General features: G+C 40.4%; 1 protein-coding gene across 12 annotated transcripts in view; it reads right to left on the bottom strand.

Moving 5' to 3' along the window:
- Positions 1-20,535, bottom strand: part of DMD (dystrophin) — a 2,172,325-nt gene that overhangs the window by 275,641 nt on the left and 1,876,149 nt on the right. For all 12 annotated transcript variants that reach the window (XM_059720821.1, XM_059720816.1, XM_059720817.1 and 9 more), the window contains 2 exons: positions 13,127-13,247; positions 11,494-11,762 (listed from right to left, as the gene is read on the bottom strand). In XM_059720821.1, the coding sequence (XP_059576804.1) occupies positions 11,494-11,762; positions 13,127-13,247 (390 nt within the window). The remainder of the gene's footprint in view (positions 1-11,493; positions 11,763-13,126; positions 13,248-20,535) is intronic.

Raw genomic sequence — 20,535 nt, 5'->3', positions numbered from 1 at the left:
CCCTGGGAAGTGACTTCTTATTAATGGAAAAGTCCACCCTCTAAGATGGCCTTTTTTGGCCACGTTCTTTCATGTCTACTTCATGGATGAACCTTTTTTGTGCATTCAGCTCTGCAGCCACAGCCTTCACCGTCCTGGACATTTGCATAGTATTTTCTAGGGACAAGTCTCTCTCACACAAGAGCCTGTCTTGTAATGCGGTATCTGCAATACAACAGATAATTCTACCTCTAATTAGAGATTGTGTCAAGTTCCCGAAAGCACAGTTATTAGTCCATCTCTTTGGTTCAGTCACACATAGATCTACATTTTGTCCTGATGGTGTTTGCACATTAAAACCCCCCATAAAAATTGTCTTTGAAGAATCTGATTTTGTTTTGGCATGCAATACTCCTCAAATTTGAACAGTATTAGATTTAATTTAATCTCTGACCTTTGCAAAGATACAAGTGTTAAACAGCCAGAACTTCGTCCTTCACTTTTCTTCTGCCTTTGTAACTGCTAGGTACCATTCAAACCAGTTCTCTCCTACATTACATGATATAAGATGGGCAAGTGGAGGTTGTAAAACTTTGGTGACTAACTATCCTTTTACTTAGATTATAAGTATACAGGAAGATTACTTACAGTGGCACTTGTGCTTACACATGGCTGTATTACTCCACTTGCTCTCAGTTTTCAACTTTTTTTTCAGTTTGGAACTAAAGTTCCCTCAAGTTCTTTCCCATTTGTCACTTCTAACACTATATCAGGTTCAATAAAAATAAGCAGACACGAATGACAACTAAATAATGAACTTTATTGTGGAACAATAGACAACCTCTGCAGACCTGTGGTCTCTCTCCAACAGCTTCCACCTAACTGTTGGATGGAACCATCTTCCAGTTCCAAATCCTTCTAAATTAACTAATATCTTTAAATTATAATGTTAATTGCTAGATGTGGCCTACTATCTGCAGTTCTCAGACTTGTACCAATGAACATTTATTTTTTTGCAGCCAATACCTCTTGAACAAAATAAATATCATGACAAGAGGCAGGTTATTTATTAACATAGGCAGCTTATTTCTGTGGTAAACTTTCAAAGATTCTTAATACTTTATAAACAGTTTTATACTATAAAACAAAGAACTTGACCCCAAGTTTCTTCGAATGACTTTACTCTTAGAATTTACTTTGTAAACACACAGCCACAGTATAACAATATCATACACAGTCCACTTTTCTGAAACTATCTCATTTGTGCCCTTTTACCCTAAGGAATCTATCTCTCTGCAGCACAACTGCCTCCCAGCAGCAGCTGAATGGCACTAGAATGAGATCTATTAGAGAATACTGGAGGCTTTTTTTCTCTTCCAGTTTACTTAAGGTCAGAATGGAATCAAGTCATCAATGTTAGTTTCTATTGCTTGTGAAAACTTTTTCTTTCTTTTTTTTTTTTAAAAAAAGAAACTACTAAACTGTGTGCAATAATGTGATACTTCAGTGCAGTACACATTTATTTATTTTTTAGCAAAATCCATCTGATATAGTTGGGGATGGTCCTGCTTTGAGCAGGGGCTTGACTAGATGACCTTCTGAGGTCCCTTCCAACCCTCATTTTCTATGATTCTATTTTGTTTCCTTTTCTTTTCATAAGCTTGTGCAGCTGAGATTTAAATAATTATTTTAAGATTGGTCTTGATTTTACTTCCTGGGCAAGAAAACTGAGTGAGTACAGACAGCCATTTTGGAGTAGGTATAGCAAGAAGGTTAATATACTTCACTTCTGTAGAGATGCAAATGTAAACTCTGCTTAGCTCACAATTTAAAATAATGTTTCTGTTGGTCAATCTCTGGTGAGTATTTCTCAACATTACAAAGTCAGTCACAATTGACATTTGCCATTTAACAATTCATTGGTGTAATAAAAAATAGATAATGCAAGGTCAGTGGCAGAGCTTAGAAGAATCACTTGACAAGGCTCATCTTTGTCTTTGCCTCACAATTTTATTTTTTTCAGAAATTGTGCAATAGGGAAAAAAAAGACTTGAGACGTAAACCTACTATCTCTAAGGACTTATTTTTTCTAACACGCACATCTTTAAACACTTACTTTGCATATACTATTTAGCGATCCTGCTGGGAAACTCCTTTATTCAAATGTTTAACAGTGAATTTGCAGCAGCTAAGTCCAGTTGTGAAGAAGTCTTATTGTAAGCTTGCCTTAAACTGTTCACAGGAAAGTACAGGATTTATCTGACTAAATGAGAAAATCTGACCTTTATTTCACAGTTAGCAATCACCACACTGAGTCAAGGTGCCCTTTTTCTGTGCTGATAATGGAGAACAAATCACTTTTCAACACAGTGAAGTTACTTGAAAACAGGGCTGCACCATTCAGCCTTCAGCTGATGGGTGTTTCTGAGATGATGAAATTGGAGACAGACACTTTCATTCTGAGCTAAAGGAGCTTTTTTGGCACCGTTCTCCTGTTCTTGACTTAATTCATTTTATAGTAGGCTGCAAAACTTTTAGATAAGGGATCTGCTCCCTAGGGTTTCAAAAGGCTGTTCTATTAACCTACTACCTTGTCTACAATAAAGAACTGAATTTCCGGTAACTGAATTGATAGCATGTTACTGGCATAAGTATCAGCCATGCAATGTGTTTCTATTAGTAAGCCTATTTGCATTCATACATATGCTTTACAGTGCCATCACAAATTATGTTGCCCACTGGATCACCTTCCACAACGTTCTTGGTATAGGCCCTTGAAATAGGGGCTTCTTAACTTTCACAAGTCTGAGAGCATAGAAAAATAATGGGAAAAGCTGTCAATCTCACATAATTCCTTCGGGGAAAACCCATTAAGTCCCATGGTTCTGACAGATTTCCTAACATTATTTCTCAAAATGGAGGCCAAAGTGAACACTTCCCCCCACCCCCGAAACAAAGGCATCTTGCAATTCCCAGTCCTAAAGAGCTTAAAATCTAAGCATAAAGTTATCTCTTTACTACGGTAGGTGCTGCCATACTGACTGTGACAGCTGCAGTACCATGGCCAGGCACCCTCGTATGGATACAGCTCTGCAATAAAAGGAGTTTCTGGCAGTCGGTTACCCTAGCTCCCTCAAATGACAGAAGCTCTTTTGTCAGAGATAAGTTAGCTACAGGGCATGATCTTTTCATAGCCCTAAGTGACACAGCTATGCCAGCAAAACTTGACCTGAAACACCAAGTAAAAGATGAATATAGGCAAAAAGATGGGGGACTATGAAGAAAAGATAAGAATGACAGGCAGTGGTCTTTGCATATCAGCTGCCTACCAAGTCTTATGCTTTTTATAGGCATCACAGCAGAGGAAATTTTTAAGGAGAGAGCTCTGTGGCAGTATATGGAATGGATATGAGCACAGCAAAATTCATTTGTCAGGGCTAGAAAAAAGGGTGGTGCAATAACTTGGATATGATCTGAAGAGAGGCTGGCTGAGAGTTGTGTGGCTATATAGGGAAGTCCATATCTTGTTAGAAAAGAGTCAGCAAGATTTACACGTGGCTTGGACATGATAGCCCGCAGGGGTCTAAATCAAAGATGATACAACTGAGCAAAAAGGCAAAGGGCAAGTAAAAACTCTTACCTGTGGTGACTTTTGACCTGATGGCCAGACCTCAAAGAGGAGATGTCAGAGAGAGACTGGACTGAGATTTTAGTTTGGACAGAAGGCAGGTCTGAAGCAAAGAAAGAGAGCTGCTAATCATCAGTGTTAAGAGGGTAAGAATGTCCTGAGCTTGTGTCTGTAGATGAGATTATTCAGAGATGGTCATCTATGGCTTGATGCTGAACAGGAAAGATATATCATGTAGGGGTGTGGAACTTAATTTTGATTGGGGGTGTGTGTGAACAGAGTGAAACAACTGGTGATAGATACCATTCCAGTCTCAAATCCAAATTACTGATCATTTAAGCAATACCACTACTCAAGCAAAACCCAAAACAGTCTGTAAAGATATTCTTACACAGCCCTTCTGAATGATACGCAATGATTCAGCTGGCCAGGTGTCAGGATGGCACTGGGCCTTGCAGTTTTGACTGGTATAGTCTCCTCCTCTTCTGTGAAAGCTCACCAAACTTAATTTTTATATAGGCTTCTATAGCTTTTTATAGCCCTCTTGTGTATATGCCATATATGATCATGCTACAGAGCCTAATTACATTTTACTGTGGTTATTTCCTCATCAATCTGTCACCCTCAGCCTGTTTCTTTAGAAGTTACTTCTCACCTACTGAGCCATCCTTGGGCTTGGTTTTGCTTCTCTCTTCTATCTTGTTTTTCTACATTCTACAGCTATCTACATTTTGGTTTTGCCTACAACAGTTGTTTGCTTACCTCTGTGCTAGTTTCACTTGCGGTTCATAATAGCCATTCGAAAGAAGAAAAATGGCATCAGTTATGTCAAGGCAGCTTACAGGCCTATAAGGTTCCCCAGGTTTCTACATTCATTCTGGTTCTGTTTTATAGCTTCATTAGTTATTTGGAGGATGGGACTGAGTGCACAAATAGCTGAGTGCACCCAGCTGAGTAAAATTTCAAGGTACCTTGGAGGATAGAAGTAGGATTCAGCATGACCTGGATAAGCTGGAAAAAAGTCCAAAATTAATTGAACAAAATGAATAAGGATAAACAAAAACACAAAGTCCTGCACTTAGGATGGCATAATCAAATGCATAAATAAAAATTGGGGAATGACTGGCTAAGCTGCAGTACTGTTGAAATGGATGTGTGATCTTATAGCATATTACAAGCTGAATAAAAGTCAACAACATACTCTTGCTGCTGCTGCTGCAAAAAGGCTAACAACATACTAGGCACAGACAGAAGTGACATTTTTTGCCCAATCTGGCCACAGAAAGTGGTTTATGATAACAGGCTTCAAATTCATGAACAGTGGATGTAGAGAAGATGGTGATAGAATAATTTCTTAGGTAGAGAGACAGGACAGGAAGGATCATGGGATCAAAGAAAAGTAGGATTGGAACAGACTTTGGGACACAGACAGAAGTGACAGTTTTCACTTGATCTGGCCACTGGAAGTGCTCTACAGCCATGGCCCATGACCCTTATTACATGGGGGTTCAGATGAAGATGTTTCAAAACACAGCATCTTCAATAACTTCTGTCCGCAATACCTCCCAGCCTGTCACTGTTTTCAGAATGGGAGGAGGGAAAGGGAGCACAGGGAGGTCGGTCTGGGGTTTTCTCAGCCCACGCTATAGGGTGGGACAGGTGAATTGGAGCCCCTCCACCCCCCTCTTTCTTTTCCCTTTCCCACCTCCCGTTGTGAAATCAGCACAGACTGGGAGAGAGGAGGGGCCATTGCTAAGGGAAGCCAGCTGCAGGCTCACAGCCAGCAGCTAAATTCCTCTCTCCCCTGGAACCAACAGTGAACTTCTGTTTGGTCCGTGGGATCATTGTAAATCAGAACACTTCCTGCAAAGCATTCTGAGTTACAGCGGGGAGCTGCATTTCTGTTTGCACTCCTCAGGAGGTCATCTAGCCCAGCTTCCTGCTCAAGGCAGGATCATCCATGACTAAACCGTCCCTATCAAGTGCCTATCTAACCTGGTCTTAAAAATTTCCAAGGATAGAGATTCCACAACTTTTCTGGTAGCTTGTTTCAGTGCTTAACCACCCTCATAGTCAGAAAGTGCATAGGCCAGACAATACACCTCACCTGTTATCCTTTCTCATGATGGCTAGTACCAGTTCTGAACCTGTCAGAAGAGGCTCTCTTAATTGTTATTTTTGCTAGCTGGACACATTATCACCAGGTAAGCATGCTTCACTCACTTTTACTTGTTGTTCATACATGAATTGATCTTGGAGTTTAAAACTAAAAGTATATCTGCACTATCCCATTGCAGCTTTAGCTGTGGTGAATATCTAATACTTTGGAGTAAACACACAAAAAAAAATTCATAGAATCAAATTTCTTCTTCCCTACTAGCAAAAATGCTGACGCGTAAAGCTTCCAGGCACCCACTACCAGGGCCATCCCTGGAGAGGGTGGGAGGGGGAGTGAATCAGGGCAACTGCCCTGGGCCTTGCACTTTGGGGGGCCCCACAGAGTCAGGCAGAAAGGCCATGGCTGCAGTTTTGCTTGCCTGCCCACCCAGCGGGTTGGATGGCTCTGCCTGTTCCAGCCAGAAGGTCTGGCCTCCACGTCTGGTGTGCCAGGGCTTTTACTCCCTGGAGTAAGTGTGCCGAGGGATGGGGAGGTGGGACCTCCACAGGCTGTTTTGTCCCAGGCCACATACCCTGCTAGGATCATCTCTGCCCACTACACTAAATTTAATTTTCTCATATAATCCCGCTAGTGTTTGACATGCATTTAGTGACTGTTTTCCCATCAAAGTTACAATGTTTTTTTTCTTCTGGATATTTAACACTGGATCCACTATAGTATCTGAAAGGTATTCTGGTAAATATGTAATATATCGTGGGAGGAAGGATATGTTCTATAGTACAAAGGGCCTTTCATTCTTGATTAATTTTTAACTTCCAATACTTAGAAATGGGCCAAAATTAAAACACTGGATCTTTGACTGCTACATATACAAGCATACACTTGAACTCAAAAGGGCTACTCAGTTTAAAGTGAAAGATTTGCATGTTCTCAGGATGAGGAGTGAAGGCTTCTCGGCTCAGGCTTTGATTTGTGTACTTTGTGTCCATTTTACATCGAAACACGAATTTAAATTAAGGCCAACTTGTATTTGACAGCTAAGGAAAACTACTTTTCTTTTATTTCTTCTTAGAACACACTACATTTTTTTAAAAAGAAATGAATATCTAAAAATACATAAGTTAAAAATTAGCCATTCATTCACTAATTTGTAAGTATGGCTTTCAAATGGCTTTCCAATGGCAGACATAAATACAGATCTCTTAGGAGTTATTTACACCACAGCCAAGCCTACATCGCCCAGTAAACACATGCATCTATTTTCACTATTTATGCCTAAATTATATTTCCATAGCGTACGCACACACAGTTTTTTTCATTTACAATTTATCTGATTATCCTTTGAAACAAACAAAAAAGGAAGTTAGTTCAGACTGATATATCAGGTTTTACGCCTATCAGAGTTGGTCATACATTTTTGGACAAAAAAAAAATATATATTTTTGTAAAACAATTATTGTTTTACAAAAATGAGCCACTTTTGACTAAAACTTTGTCAGGGAGGCTTTTCAAGTCCAAAATGAAGAGGAGTGAAACCAAAATAAGGGAGAGAGATCCAGCAGGGGCAGATGCAAGATTTCCCGAAGGGGGTGCAGTACGAGCAGCAACCCACACTGCTCCCAGCCTCCTCTGCTCCCACCAGTGCAGGCAGTCTACCCTTTGGAGCCACCAGATACTTTCTTAAATTCCTGAGACAGATGAAACTCCTTCCTCTTCTCCTCTTCCCCGTGTCTCCAACCTGCCACTGTTGCTTTCCCTGCTGCCCCAGGGGCAAGGGAAGCACCAGATATGTTGCTGCCCACCCAAGTTAGGCTGTGTGGGGCAGGGCTTAGCTGGGAACAGGGACAGCACCAGTTGGGATTGGTGGAGAGGTTCCCCTTCCCTTTGTCTGCTCCCAGGGGGACCAGGCAGGGAGGGGGGGACTACTCTCTTGCTCACTGTGGCTGCAGCACTGCACCCCCTCTAGAGTCATCATCCTAGTGCACATAGGGAGATGTGAGAGACGGGCTGCCTTCTGTGAATGATGCAGAATGGTGGCTTGAGCGGTTTAAGTCTAAACCTAGGTCTCTGACATCCTTTGAAAGCTACTAGCTATTTTGGGGAAGGTCAGTTTCTCTGACAGCAAAGACCAGGTGGGACAAGATTATATAGCACTGTATGGCTATAGTATGATTTTTATAAATAATAAGATTTTCATGTTATTGTGGATGTTATCATAATGTTATTAAGTAATTAGGACAATCGGATTATTTGACATGAATTGGTGTTCGTGGATCAGTATGCTATACTTATGGCAGCACCAATAATGACTCTGCTGTTAAGACTAGATTGTGTTTTGCAGATGACTGGATTGTGTTTATGTATAAAGGATACAGAATATGTCCTCCCAAGTAACAGCACATTTTCTGAGTGTGCAGAATAAATATGCAAGTAATGTTCAAAGCTATTTGTTCATTTATGAATTATAATGAATTAAAATAGGTTCTTTAAGAAATCTGAACACTAGATATCAAGGTTTTTGTTTGTACTGAATGATTTTAGTATTTGAATACTATAGCCTCTTTACATTTCCTATGCTGTTGAAAGTCATGCAAATCTTTGGCATGCAATATATTCAATTTTTTTTAGAAGTAATAAATGTTATTCCTCATAATGCCTTCTCAAAATGGCAGCCATCTACTTTTGGTTTAAATTGGGCTGAAGCCACAAGACAACAAAGCTGGCTAATGCCATTTAACAATCAGTCTGTTTCTAAGGGTTTTTTACTCCTCTTGGTGACAGCACATAGTATCTTCATCCTTTCTGAGAAGGCCTGGATGGAGATGGCAGTCATAAGTGGCTTTTTAAAATTGAGGGTATCTTGTGGTCTCAGTCCTATTCAAAACAACTAGCAGTGGCAGTCATTTTGAAATAGGACAATTCTTCACAAACATCTTTCCGAGTATGTGTTTAACATACTAGCCCCTGGGAATGGATAAACAGTCAGCTTTAGAAAGTGATTACAAAATTATTTTAAAACTACCTAATGCATACCAGTTTATTAAGGACAGCAAAAAGAAAAAACTCTGTCTGCTTTGACAAAAAGGGGAGGGAAAGTTCCATAGGACACCCCAAATCTATAGTTGTTCATTATGGGAGATTGCTGTCTCCACACACGCAAATATTTATCGAGGTTGGCCTGACTGCTATCATATTTAGTTTCTATCAAGAGCTCATGATAAACTACAAAATGATATAAAGGAACATATATGGGAAAGTAACGTGATATCCAGTATAAGATGCATTTTTCTGTTTTAGTAATCTGACCAGATCAAGAAATTTTCTTTGCTTATAGTCAGCTCCAGTGATAAAGCACTTTTTAATAGAAAATGGCTGATTACATATCAAAGAGAATAGTATTAGTGTACCTATAAGATGGGGAGGAAATAAAACCCTAGGAATGTTTACTTGGAACAACATTCATATAAAAAAATGGTCTGGTGCATATCAAATAGAACACCATTAATCTACTTGTCAGAAAGATGCCGAATGCTAGAAGGAAATAATCTACATAAATACATATGTATCCAGGAAAGATAATGGAGAATAGAATCAAGGAGATGACGAGTAAGGACCTACCTAAATCGTGGCAAGATAAAGGGTTTTTCACAGCTTACTCTCTGTTCAGAACCAATTTTGTGGTGGCCCCACCCCACAGCACCGATTGGCAGAGGCCAAGAAGGAGAAGCGATGAGGGGAAAATTGCCATCTTGATTGCTGGCTGCCCTTTATGTAGCCCTGCCCCTTGGCACTCATTGACAGAGACCCCGGCAAAGGGTAGGAGGGTGCAGCCACTATCTTAGCTGCTGCTCTTCATGCCGCCCCGCCAGCCAGTGCCTTCCCTTCCCAGCAGTGAGGAGTGTTGGCTGTCACTGGGGAGTCAGCATTTTATTAAGGTTTTTGTTGTTGTTGATTTTGTAGAGTCTGTCATTTTTGCAGTTTCCATGAAATCCATGAAACCACTAACTAAGTAGGTCCCTAATAATGATAAATCAATGAAAGAGAAGCCCAAGTCTAGTAGAAAGGGAGAACTTAGTCAAGGAAGCTGGAAACAGGGAGAGCACCAGGAAGTTGCTCTTCCATTTAGAAAGTAGCAGTAGATGTTCCTATCTCCAAACCAAAGAACTTTTTTTCCTTTCACTTTTCTGTCTTTATGCAATAAACCTGTTTTGGTTGTTTACCTTACAGGCTGTCTGGTGGTAAGAGTGATTTTAGAGTGGCTGGTAGCACCAGGGTTTCTGTTCTTAAGGGTATGGCAGACCTTTTTTGTTTTGCAAACTGAAGGAACCCTTAGGCTAAGTATAGGCAGTCAAAAAGCCTGAGGCTGAATTGATTCAGTCTTTGCAGGTTAGTTTATGCTGCAAATATTGAACCAATAAGCAAATGAACAGATATTCACTTTTGATTCAGAAATGCAGCCACATGCCTACAGTGGCTCAGGCCAGAAGCTGTTGGGGGACAAGAGCACGGCTCTTTGGCACATAGCCAGCATGGGTTGTGTGTTCACTTTCTCTTCCTGCTGCCCCAGAGGTTTCTGGGATTTGCAGTCTAGAATCACAGCAGCAGGGCTCTGCAGGGTTGCTCATCACTTCCTCTTACTGCTCCCAGATGCCTCTGGGATTTGTAGTACACAGTCACAGCCAGCAGTAAATAAGAAGGGAAGGGCAGCTCCACACTTGGCAGAAGGGAAGTTTTAACCCTGCTCCTAGACACCAGCAGAGGTTTGCTGCTGGAAGAGAAAGGGGGGTAAGAACCATGAGCCAGCCAGTGAGACCAGTGAGCCAGCCCTCACTGCTCCAGCTAGGGAGCAGAGGGGTGGGGTCAGATCTACTCTCTGGAGCAGACAGCACAGCCCAGCCCAGGGCTGCAAAATGTTGGGGGACTCCGATTTAACTTGAACCAGGAAAGGGTCTGGGACAGAAGCTTCATAAACCAGTTTGACCTGAAACAGTTAAGTCTGATACTACAGTCAACCAGGCTTGTCTAAAACCAGTTTCAACCATTTTGAAATTGGTTTATGTGCACTGAACTTCTATTCTGTTACAAGTTTAAACCAGTTTCTGATCACTTTAACTGGTTTATGTGTAGCTTCTGTCCCTAGCCCTAGCCTGGCCTGTTCTGTAAATACCAGTTATGGCACTACAGACTGAGATTTGCTAGCAGGAGAGGAGTCTCCCAGGAGCAAGATCTGGGTTAAGACCCAAACATACGCAGCAGAGAAGTGGGGGTAATTCTGGGCTCACCCCAAAGGGTTAGTCACAGGAGGGAAGAAAAATCTAATGTGTTTTCAAAAATCAGTTTAATCTAATCTGTAGCTAGGAACATATAGTTAATCATATTTGAATGGTTACATAACTACAATGAAGGGCAGAATTAAGTTTGTGCCTTAATTATATATTTCCATATTTTACCATGGTTGAATTTCCTTTAGGAGTAATTTTAACTGAATTTCCTGGGTTAATAATACTTATGCTTGGCATAATTAAACTTCCTTGTAAAGATTTCTCATTTAAATTACTGTTGTGTGCGCTCAACCTTAATTCCATTTTAAAGTTCTTTCTATCTGAGAATTACATGATTTTTTAAATTTCATAATTCTTTAAAAGCCACCTAAAATAGTCTCATTTTAAAACTTGTCTCCCAACTTCTGGGGACAATCATGCAGTGAAACAAGGTTAATTATGTTTTATGGTCACAAAAATGTTGATGTATAGAGGCATACTGATACCTTGACTTTTTCTAGGTGATCTTGTAGAGAGTCAATTAGCAAATCTCCTACTGGCTGCCAAGATCCCTTGAATACTTCAGCCTGGCGTAGCTTTAAGTCCAGTTCATCTATCGCCTCCTGAAGCTCCTGCAGTCTTTCAAGGGCCTCATCTATCTTCTTTTGCCAGTCTGCAGAATGCAGGTTCAACTTATCCCATTCAGTTTTGACCTCATCTGCCTGCTTTCGGAGAAGTCTGGTGACATTTTGAGCCCTTTCTTCAGGAGACAGCTCTAAATGTGAAGTTCAAAGACTGTTAGGGCTTATTCTATCTTATTAGAAAAATAACAGCTACCTGGGCAAGTCAAAACAACTTCTAAGCACAGCAAGAAAACAAGTAATTACCAAGGTACTTCTGCATATGCTTAACTTGAAGCATGTGCATATATGTTCTTGAAAGTTAAGCACCCATTTAAAAGCTTTGTGGAAATCAGGGACACAAAAAAGCCATATTTACTCAAATCTAAGACAAGTATTTTTGTTCTAAATAAGCATAGAGAAAAAAGTCCCTCATCTTAGATTCACATAAAGGGTAGACTGGGTGGGGGGTGCCTGTTGTGGCTCTAGCTCTGGCCCTAAGCCTGAGTTGGGGCCAGAGTCAGACCCACAACAGTCTCCTGCTTCCCACTCCACTTCCCCTTTGCACCCCCCCTGCTTCTTTCCCCCCTTGTCAGATGCAGCTGAGCTCTAGCTCAGGCTGGATTCCCTCTCAGGCAAGGAGCACATGGAAACTTTGTTCCTTTCCTGGCCCATCAGCAGCACCACAACTGCCTCATTGCCTGCCTGGCCAATTCACAGAGCTAACACTGTTACATGACCTGCCTGGCCAACCAGCAGCACCAACAGTGGGTGGTGGGGAGGGACAGATGCTGTGGAGAGCTGGGGGAGGGTGGTATCAGTGGTAGCAGGGGCAGGAAAGCTGCAGTGGAAAGAAGTGAGTGGGAGGGCAGGGGGGCCATCTGACCCTCGCAGCCACTATTTTCTCTTTTGTAGCAGTGAGAGGGGGAAGAAGGTAAGACAAGCCTCTGATAATTAGATCCTATACCTGGGAAATAATAACACATTTATAAACGTTCCATATACAGAATCTAATTATTGGAGGGATCATCTTAAATTCAGGGTTGACCTAGTGTCGAATAAATATGGTAACTGCATTTCTTTGTGCTGATGCACAATATAGTTTTCTGTTAGAACAATTGGTTTAATTCCAGACCATTTAGGATAAATTTTTAGCCAAATCTATTTGGGGAAATGGCCAGGTCAAACTGTAGTCTTGTTTGGTTAGTTTTTCAAAATGAGGAGGATAGAATTTCATATCTCCCAGAGGTTAAGCGCTCTCATATTTTGAATCATGTGTTAGTCTACAAGTTATGCATAAAGACACAAGGTCTCAAGCCCTTTTCAGCTTCTATTTACAAATATACACATTTACTTACATAGTCATCAGAAGGCTCACTAAATATTTGTTTCACATATACTTTGTTATGTTAAAATCCAGCTTGGAGTATATAAAGATAGTGGCAATAAGGATTTATGGATCTCTCTGCTATCACTGATCCTTCTATCAGTATGTTATTGTAGCTCTACATTCAATTACCTCTAGGCTCCTGATAGAGCTTCTCCAACCCCTCCAAAGGCTGTTCTGCTAGGAATATTCGCACAGTCTCAAGCGCACTCATGATAACAGGTTCTTTAGCTTTCAACTCCCTTTTGAAGGTCTGTGAAATGAAACAAAAATATTGTAAATAGGGTATGTAGCAGTATTAAACACTAGTTCTTGGTTTTGCCAATGTCAGTACATCATTTCCAACATCAATTTCAACCTGGGTTACTACAAATAGATGTGAGCAAAATGAAAAGGAAGATCATTTCTAGCATTTGATTAACTAGAAACCACATCTGATTTCAGAGAGCCAATGAACAGACAGTATGTTGCAAAACGGAAGGGTGAAATGATTAAATTGTTCATGGCAAGAAGGAATCCCTTCTGTGACTAATGTCAAAGTAAAACTTTGAAACCCCGCTGGAAGGGACAAGCCTTCAGCTGGCTCTGCAATGAGCAGTAGTGGAACAGCTAATGCCGCCTGAGAGGCAAAAGATTACTCAAAAAGTAATGGGAAATCCAACGCGTCTCATAGCTATTACTATATTAGTGCTGCTGCTAACTGCTATGTTAGAAAAAAAGGTCCTGATACTGCTATACTTAACAGTTAGTAGCAAACAGCTATTCATTCTGAGGTACACTTGGTGCAATAACATTAACTACAACATACTCCTTTGGTGGGGATGTAAATGGAGCATCTATGCAGTGCACTGGGCAACCTCTTACTTTTGGTTTCTCTTTCAAATGTGTTTAAAGAACAGGTTCATCTTTTTAATTAAGGTTCAGGATACAGACTAGCCTCCACCTACTGCAGAACTTCTCACAGAGCTTTGGAAAACTTACATGAAGATCAAAGGCAGAAAGTGGTCCTGCTGTGGAACCAAATCCTAGTTATTTTTATCACTTTTATTCTTTGTTAAGAGCCTGACTTTTGTGTTCATCTTTGCTCCCTAAGAAAATCTCTTTCTGAACAGCTTCTATTACTGGCCTTTGCTTTCTTCCTTTTTCCATACCCCTTCTGTTTGCTCCTCTCTTTTTTTTAGGGTGGAAATTAGGACAGAACAATCCTATACAATCCCATACAATAATTGGGGCTGACTGGCTGGGCAGCAGCTCTGCAGAAAAGGACCTGGGGGCTTACAGTGGTCAATAAGCTGAACATTAGCCAACAGTGTGCCCTTGTTGCCACAAGGCTAATGGCATACTGGGCTGCATTGGTAGGTGTGTTGCCAGCAGGGCAAGGGAAGTGATTATTCCCCTCTATTCAGCACTGGTGAGGTCACATCTGGAGTACTGTGTCCAGTTTTGGGCCCCCCACTACAGAAAGGATGTGGACAAATTGAAGAAAGTCCAGAGAGGGCAACGAAAATGGTGAAGGGGGCTGGGGCACATGACTTATGAGGACAGGCTGAGGGAACTGGGCTTATTTAGATTGGAGAAGAGAAGACTGAGGGGGGATTTGATAGCAGTCTTCAACTACTTGCAGGGTGGTTCCAAAGAGGATGGAGCTGGACTGTTCCCAGTGATGGCAGAACAAGGAGCAACAGTCTCAAGTTGCAGTGAGAGAAGTTTAGGTTAGATATTAGGAAGAATTTTCTCACCAGGAGGGTAGTAAAACATGAACAGGTTACCCAGAGAAGTTGTGAAATCTCCATCCTTGGAGGCTTTTAAGACCTAGCTAGACAAAGCCTTGGCTGGGATGATCTAGTTGGGTTTGGTCCTGGTTTGAGCAGGGGTTTGGACTAGATGACCTCCTCAGGTCCCTTCTAACCCTAACTTTCTATGATTCTATGATTCTTTCCTGCCTTTGCTTCTCTCTGTATTTTCCTCCCTCCTATTCCTACTTCAAGCTTGTTTCCCTTTATTTTGTTAAAAGAGCAGCAGTGAGCAGCAGTGAGATAGCCAATGCTGACATTTATAGACGCAGCATTAGGCTATAGTGTTAACACAAAAATGAGATTAGTGAGTACAAATATCTCAGAGCTGTTGTTCAGCATTGGGAACCAACACTGCCTCAGCCTCTATTTGGAAAGTTTTCTTTGCAACTATGAAAATTCATTTTTTATAGGCAGAAGGCAGGGCAGAGGCTCACTAAACATCTCTCTCTCTTCTTAAAGGAGCTTTTAATTTGGTGGAATCTGAATTTAACAGAAAGACCACGTAAATACTATGACTAGCTTATGGACTGCCTATCTGATAGTAAATTCTAGTCTGTTAATGGAGTGTGGGTTGTACTGTATATCTGAACATACTGGACTCCTGGTTTATTTCAGAGTCTTAGCTCCTTTGATTTCAAACCAGAATTTAATTTATACGCTTTTGAGGCAGCACAGTAGTATTGTAAAACAAGTGGAAAGTGCTAGTACAAGGTAATGCCCAAGATAATTGTTGCAAGGAGAACCATATATTAGGACTGGCAAAAGTATACACTTCATAAGAATGTTTTTTGCTTAGGTTATTAGGAAATACTTTTTCCAACACAAAGAATTACATGGGCCACTTACAAAATATATTCACTCAGAACCAGTCTTGGTAATGTATTTAATCATTTTACTTAGAGTAACTATTAAACAAAATGTGGGTTATCATACACACTAATAAAAGCACATGCATTCAGGTTAAATTCACATACTGAAACCATATCTGATTTTAATGTCATACACAGAGAGCCCTATGTGAATACCTCACATTACTATTAATGACAGTCAGAGCTGGAGTTTACAATGATGAAGACTGGATACTAAACATTCTTGACATATTTTTGTCAAAGAAGTTAAGTCCATACGAGCATGCATGAAACGAATGCTTAAGTATATAATGTACAAATGCTTATTTATGCACTTAGGAGAAATCCCAAATAACTGGATGAGCACATAAGGTTTTTGAGTTTGAGGTCAATAAACTCATTTTAAGAAATGTCCCTTCTTGAAGCAAGTGGCATAGTCATTGAAGTTAAATTGTATCCAGGACACATATGGGAGTGGGTTCCTTTACCGATAGGTTCTTTTTCTGATACAATTAATATAAGTTGTATCATTTAGGAGAACCTCTTGCTAGCTCTATCCCTGTGATTTATGCTTAAACCTCTAATGCTGACTCATATTTTGTTCCTACAGGTGAGAAAGAGATCTATATACTATTTTGTTTCATAATTCTTTTTATCTGTGAACTGTACCAGCCATATCAGCACATTATTTCTTTGTATGTCTTTTAGCTGGGCTACTAATACCATACCTGAGTTTTAACTCTATGACTCAGCTGGCAATCTGAACTATTGCTTTGCTATAGTGCAGTTAATTAAATACTCCCCTGCCAGTTAATGGATGAATAGCTCTGAGTCAAATGGGAAATTGCAGTGAGTTTGTGCTAACATTCAAGATATACAGTTTATGGTTACTGTTGATTATTAGCACTGGGCTCAAAGTGAGGATGTCACTCAATGCATATTTGGGTAAAACTGCTGGAGTCAAAGGACATTTACTTAAGTGGGACCCAAGTGAAAAGTGAGGCAAAAAGACTGATCTTGGCATTGTTTAAATTTGCGCTTGGCTTTGACTTGGTGGGCAAGGGAAGAGGAAGATATAAACTTGGCTTGTGTTCCAGAAACTGAGATAACTGATACTGTGTTAAACTCTTGTGTGAACATCTCTCCTGCTCATAAAAGTAGACCATTCTAACCCCCTAAAATGCAGTGGATGTGCAATCCAGGTATGCTGGGATAGAGCCTGCCTTTAGAGCTAAGTACAGACAGTCAAAAAGCCTGAATCAATTCAATCTTCACAGGTTAGTCTAAGCTATGTAGATTAAACCTATAAGCAAATGAACAGACATTCACTTTTGATTCTGGAAATACAGCCACATGCCTGTTGTGGCCTAGATTAGAAGCCAGGGAGTGCTAGAGCATACCCCCCTGCTTGGCTGGAGCAGATGGCTTGGACTAAGGCTAGCCTGCCCACCTTGTAAGGGCAGTAGTGGGGGAGGTGCAAAGCATGCTGGGAGACTGTGAGTTAACTTTAATCTGGAGGATATAGGGCAGAAGCTCAATAAGCTGATTTAACCTAAATCAGATAAGTCTGATATTACATTCATCCAGGGTTATCTCAAACTGGTTTCAGCCATTTTGAAAGTGGTATACATGCACTGAATTTCTGTTGTTACATATATGAACTGGTTTCTGATCACTTATACCAGTTTATGTATAACTTCTGTCCCTAGCCTAGAAATTCTTTTGCAGTAGAGTATCCTAACAAATGGGTGTTAAATGCCATAAATAACTCTTAAGACTTCCAAGCTGCATCTTTCAATCCCCAGACCAAAAATGCTGAGACAGCATGGGAACAACTGTATGCTGCATTTGGTGAAAGGTATAATATGGATCCCTGGGTTTGTGCTCCTGGAGTCATTGTATATGCCTCATGTGCAACGGCTCTGGAGCTGGTGGTTGTGTGCAGCCTCACAACATAAGCCAATGGTTCCTAACATTAGTAGATTCAAGGCACCTCTTTGAAAATGCCAGCTCTAGGTTTCACTCATTTTTTGACTATAGAAAAAAAAATGTGAACAATTTTGTTGCAAAGAACTCAAAAGACCATAACAGGTCAGAAGGTGTCTGATGTAAGGATCCCTATTTGAAACCTTGAGGTTTATCTTTGTGAATTGTGCACATATGTATACACTTGACAGTGCATAACACACTTATAAGTATCTTACAGCACCCCAGGATGCTGCAGCACCCTATTTGAGAATCACTGTCATAAACTGTGGCTTAAAGCTGTTGGGTATATTTTACATTTAGTTATGAACAGAGATTTGTCTGGATTTCAAAATCAAAAAGAGAGTCTATAGTGTAAATGTCTTCTGCACTGTGTTTCATGCAGGATGTTGAATTGTTGATGCTGTAGTAAAAATTTGTAAGGGCTGGGGCTTAGTTCAATCCCAATATAAGCTAGAAACAGCCCAACCCACAGTTATCTCTCACTAAATTAATTCTGGTCTGTAAACATCTGACAGGTTACTTAAGAGATGCATTTAGGCAATTAGGCAAAAAAAAGCACTCAACGGGTGTGTCCAGACAAGCTCAGCTGTGCAGTATGTGGCACTGCAAACACATCTGTAGTGCCACATACCGCAGTCAGCTGTTCTCCACACTGCAAAGGCATGCTCTCCATGCGTGTGCTGCTCCATTTTTTTCCCCATGGTTTTTTTTTTGACCCCTGGGTATTCAGGGGTCAAAAAACCCCCAAAACCCCCCCAAAAAACAAAACAGGGAAGAAAAAACCAGAGCAGCACACCCATGGGCAGCATGTCTGGCTGAAACGTGGAGCCAGGCCACCCAGAGCTGTGCTCCAGCTGCCAACCAGGCTCTGCATGGCAGGATCACTGCAGCCCCAGGAGGCCTCCAGGACTCCAGGTAAGGCTCCTGAGTCCAACCCAGAGTTGGCCCTAGGCCTCCCCCATTGCCCCTGGGGTAACTTGCTGTGCACCAAAGCACACGTGGCATAAGTGTTCCCTGGGGACAAGCAGCTGCAACACAAGGTGTGCTGCTACTAACTGTACCCAGGGAACCAAAATGTCCATGCTCGTCTGGAGGCAGACAACTAAGCACAAGTCATGTGTATTATAGCACCAAATAAACCTTGACGTACTTGCTTCAGAATACTGCATTTGACTGTAAATTCTCATTCCTGCTGGATATTTTGTGATAGTTTTTTTTTTTTTTAGGGGGGGGGGGGGACGACACATTCATCTGAATGTATTTGCTAACATTCAAAGCTCATAAATGGCAATAAATGACATTCTCTTCTTTTGGTAAAAATGAATTTATCAACTTCAAGCCCTGACAAATGCATGCCAAGGGTAAGCCGACCATCATTGATATCAGAATTAGCTTAAATGAATGTCTAATTTACAACCAATGATTTCAGGCTAATTTTATTGAATTCTTGAACTTCTTCCACACTTTGTGGTGACTGCAGTGGAAATCGAACATGCATTATATATGACCTGACAAAAGAACAAGTAAACTACTTTATTTAAGCCATTCTATTTGTCATCAACACCAGAGCAGTAATGGCATGCTGTCCACCATTTTAATAATGCATATATTGATTAGTTCATCTCAAACTTCAACCAGCTCCTACTGGGAAGCTTCAGTGGTATCTTTAAATCTCTTCAGGTAGGGAAGCATAGATTTTTTTTAAATTAAGAGATGAAAATGCAATGAAAAGACAGCGCTGTATTTTTTCTCTTCTCTTCTCTTTTCTTTCTTTTTTTTTTTTTTTGGAGACAGACAAGTATTCTATTTTAATGGAATTTGAGAAGAAAGGCTGCAGTTAAATGTATTCAGGATCATTATAATTTATCAGTATAAATGCAATTTTTTAAAATATGCCCTTCAAACGAAACTTAGATTAATTTAGAAAAATAAAAAGATAAGGAATCACAGTCAAGTAGAAACCCTAGACGTTCTATGTAGACAGCAAGTGTCTTTTACCATAATCAGGCCTGCCATAAATTTTATGGGATTATTTCCCTCCTGCAAATGTTAATTAATATGTTATTTATCTATTGTTATTAACCATGACAATACTATCTCTATCTAAAGGAAATAATATACAGCATGATTTGCCAATTGGGCTCATGAAAAATGGAAAAGAAAAGTAGCCTGTTTACACCAGAATTAATCCCATAACAGGACCTAAAAGCAAGAACACACAAGCATGTTTTCACCCTAATGAAGACAGCCTACAAGTGCATTCAGTCAAGCAAAAAGAAAAATGTCCAGGCAAAATATTTTTTTAATTGCCAAGCACTTATGACCATTAGCTTAAAAGAAAAGAAAAGGAAAATAAAAAAGAACCATACAAAGGAATCATACTTCTGGGGTTACACAGCTTTTCTGGAGGCCAAAATCCCACCAACAAAATGAAATATTTTTTAAGAGGTTACAATAAATTGTGCTTGTATGGTCCTGCTGGATTTAAATTCCTAAGTGTCTTGTGCAGCCATAACATCCTAATTGTAATACAACAAGGTAGGTTGGTTGCTGGGACCAGGAAAACTGTACAGTGACACAAGGTCCATGCTGTTCAAGGGGAAAAAATACAGGAGAAGAATAACAGAAAACTGCAAACATAGACCATCAGAGATCACTTGAAACTGACAGAGTTTTGTACTGATTGTGTTTCCCTCCCCCCCGTAAGAGACCTTTGAAGGGTAGACAGGGTGACCTAATTTCAAGTATTATAGTTTGTTCTTTCTTCCACAGGGAGCCAGAGTGCCTGTAACTAGACGTATCGCCCTTTAAACTAAAAAACTGCTATTGCCTGAAAAAAGAGGCTTTTTCCAAGTGACTAAACTGGTCTGGCTTTGATATTAGGAAATATTTAGGTATTGTGACCGAG

Source organism: Alligator mississippiensis, chromosome 1 (genome assembly GCF_030867095.1).
Source record: "Alligator mississippiensis isolate rAllMis1 chromosome 1, rAllMis1, whole genome shotgun sequence".
Classification (NCBI taxonomy): domain Eukaryota; kingdom Metazoa; phylum Chordata; order Crocodylia; family Alligatoridae; genus Alligator; species Alligator mississippiensis.
The sequence above is the reverse complement of the archived record's forward strand: the minus strand, read 5'-3'. Positions and strand labels throughout refer to the sequence as shown.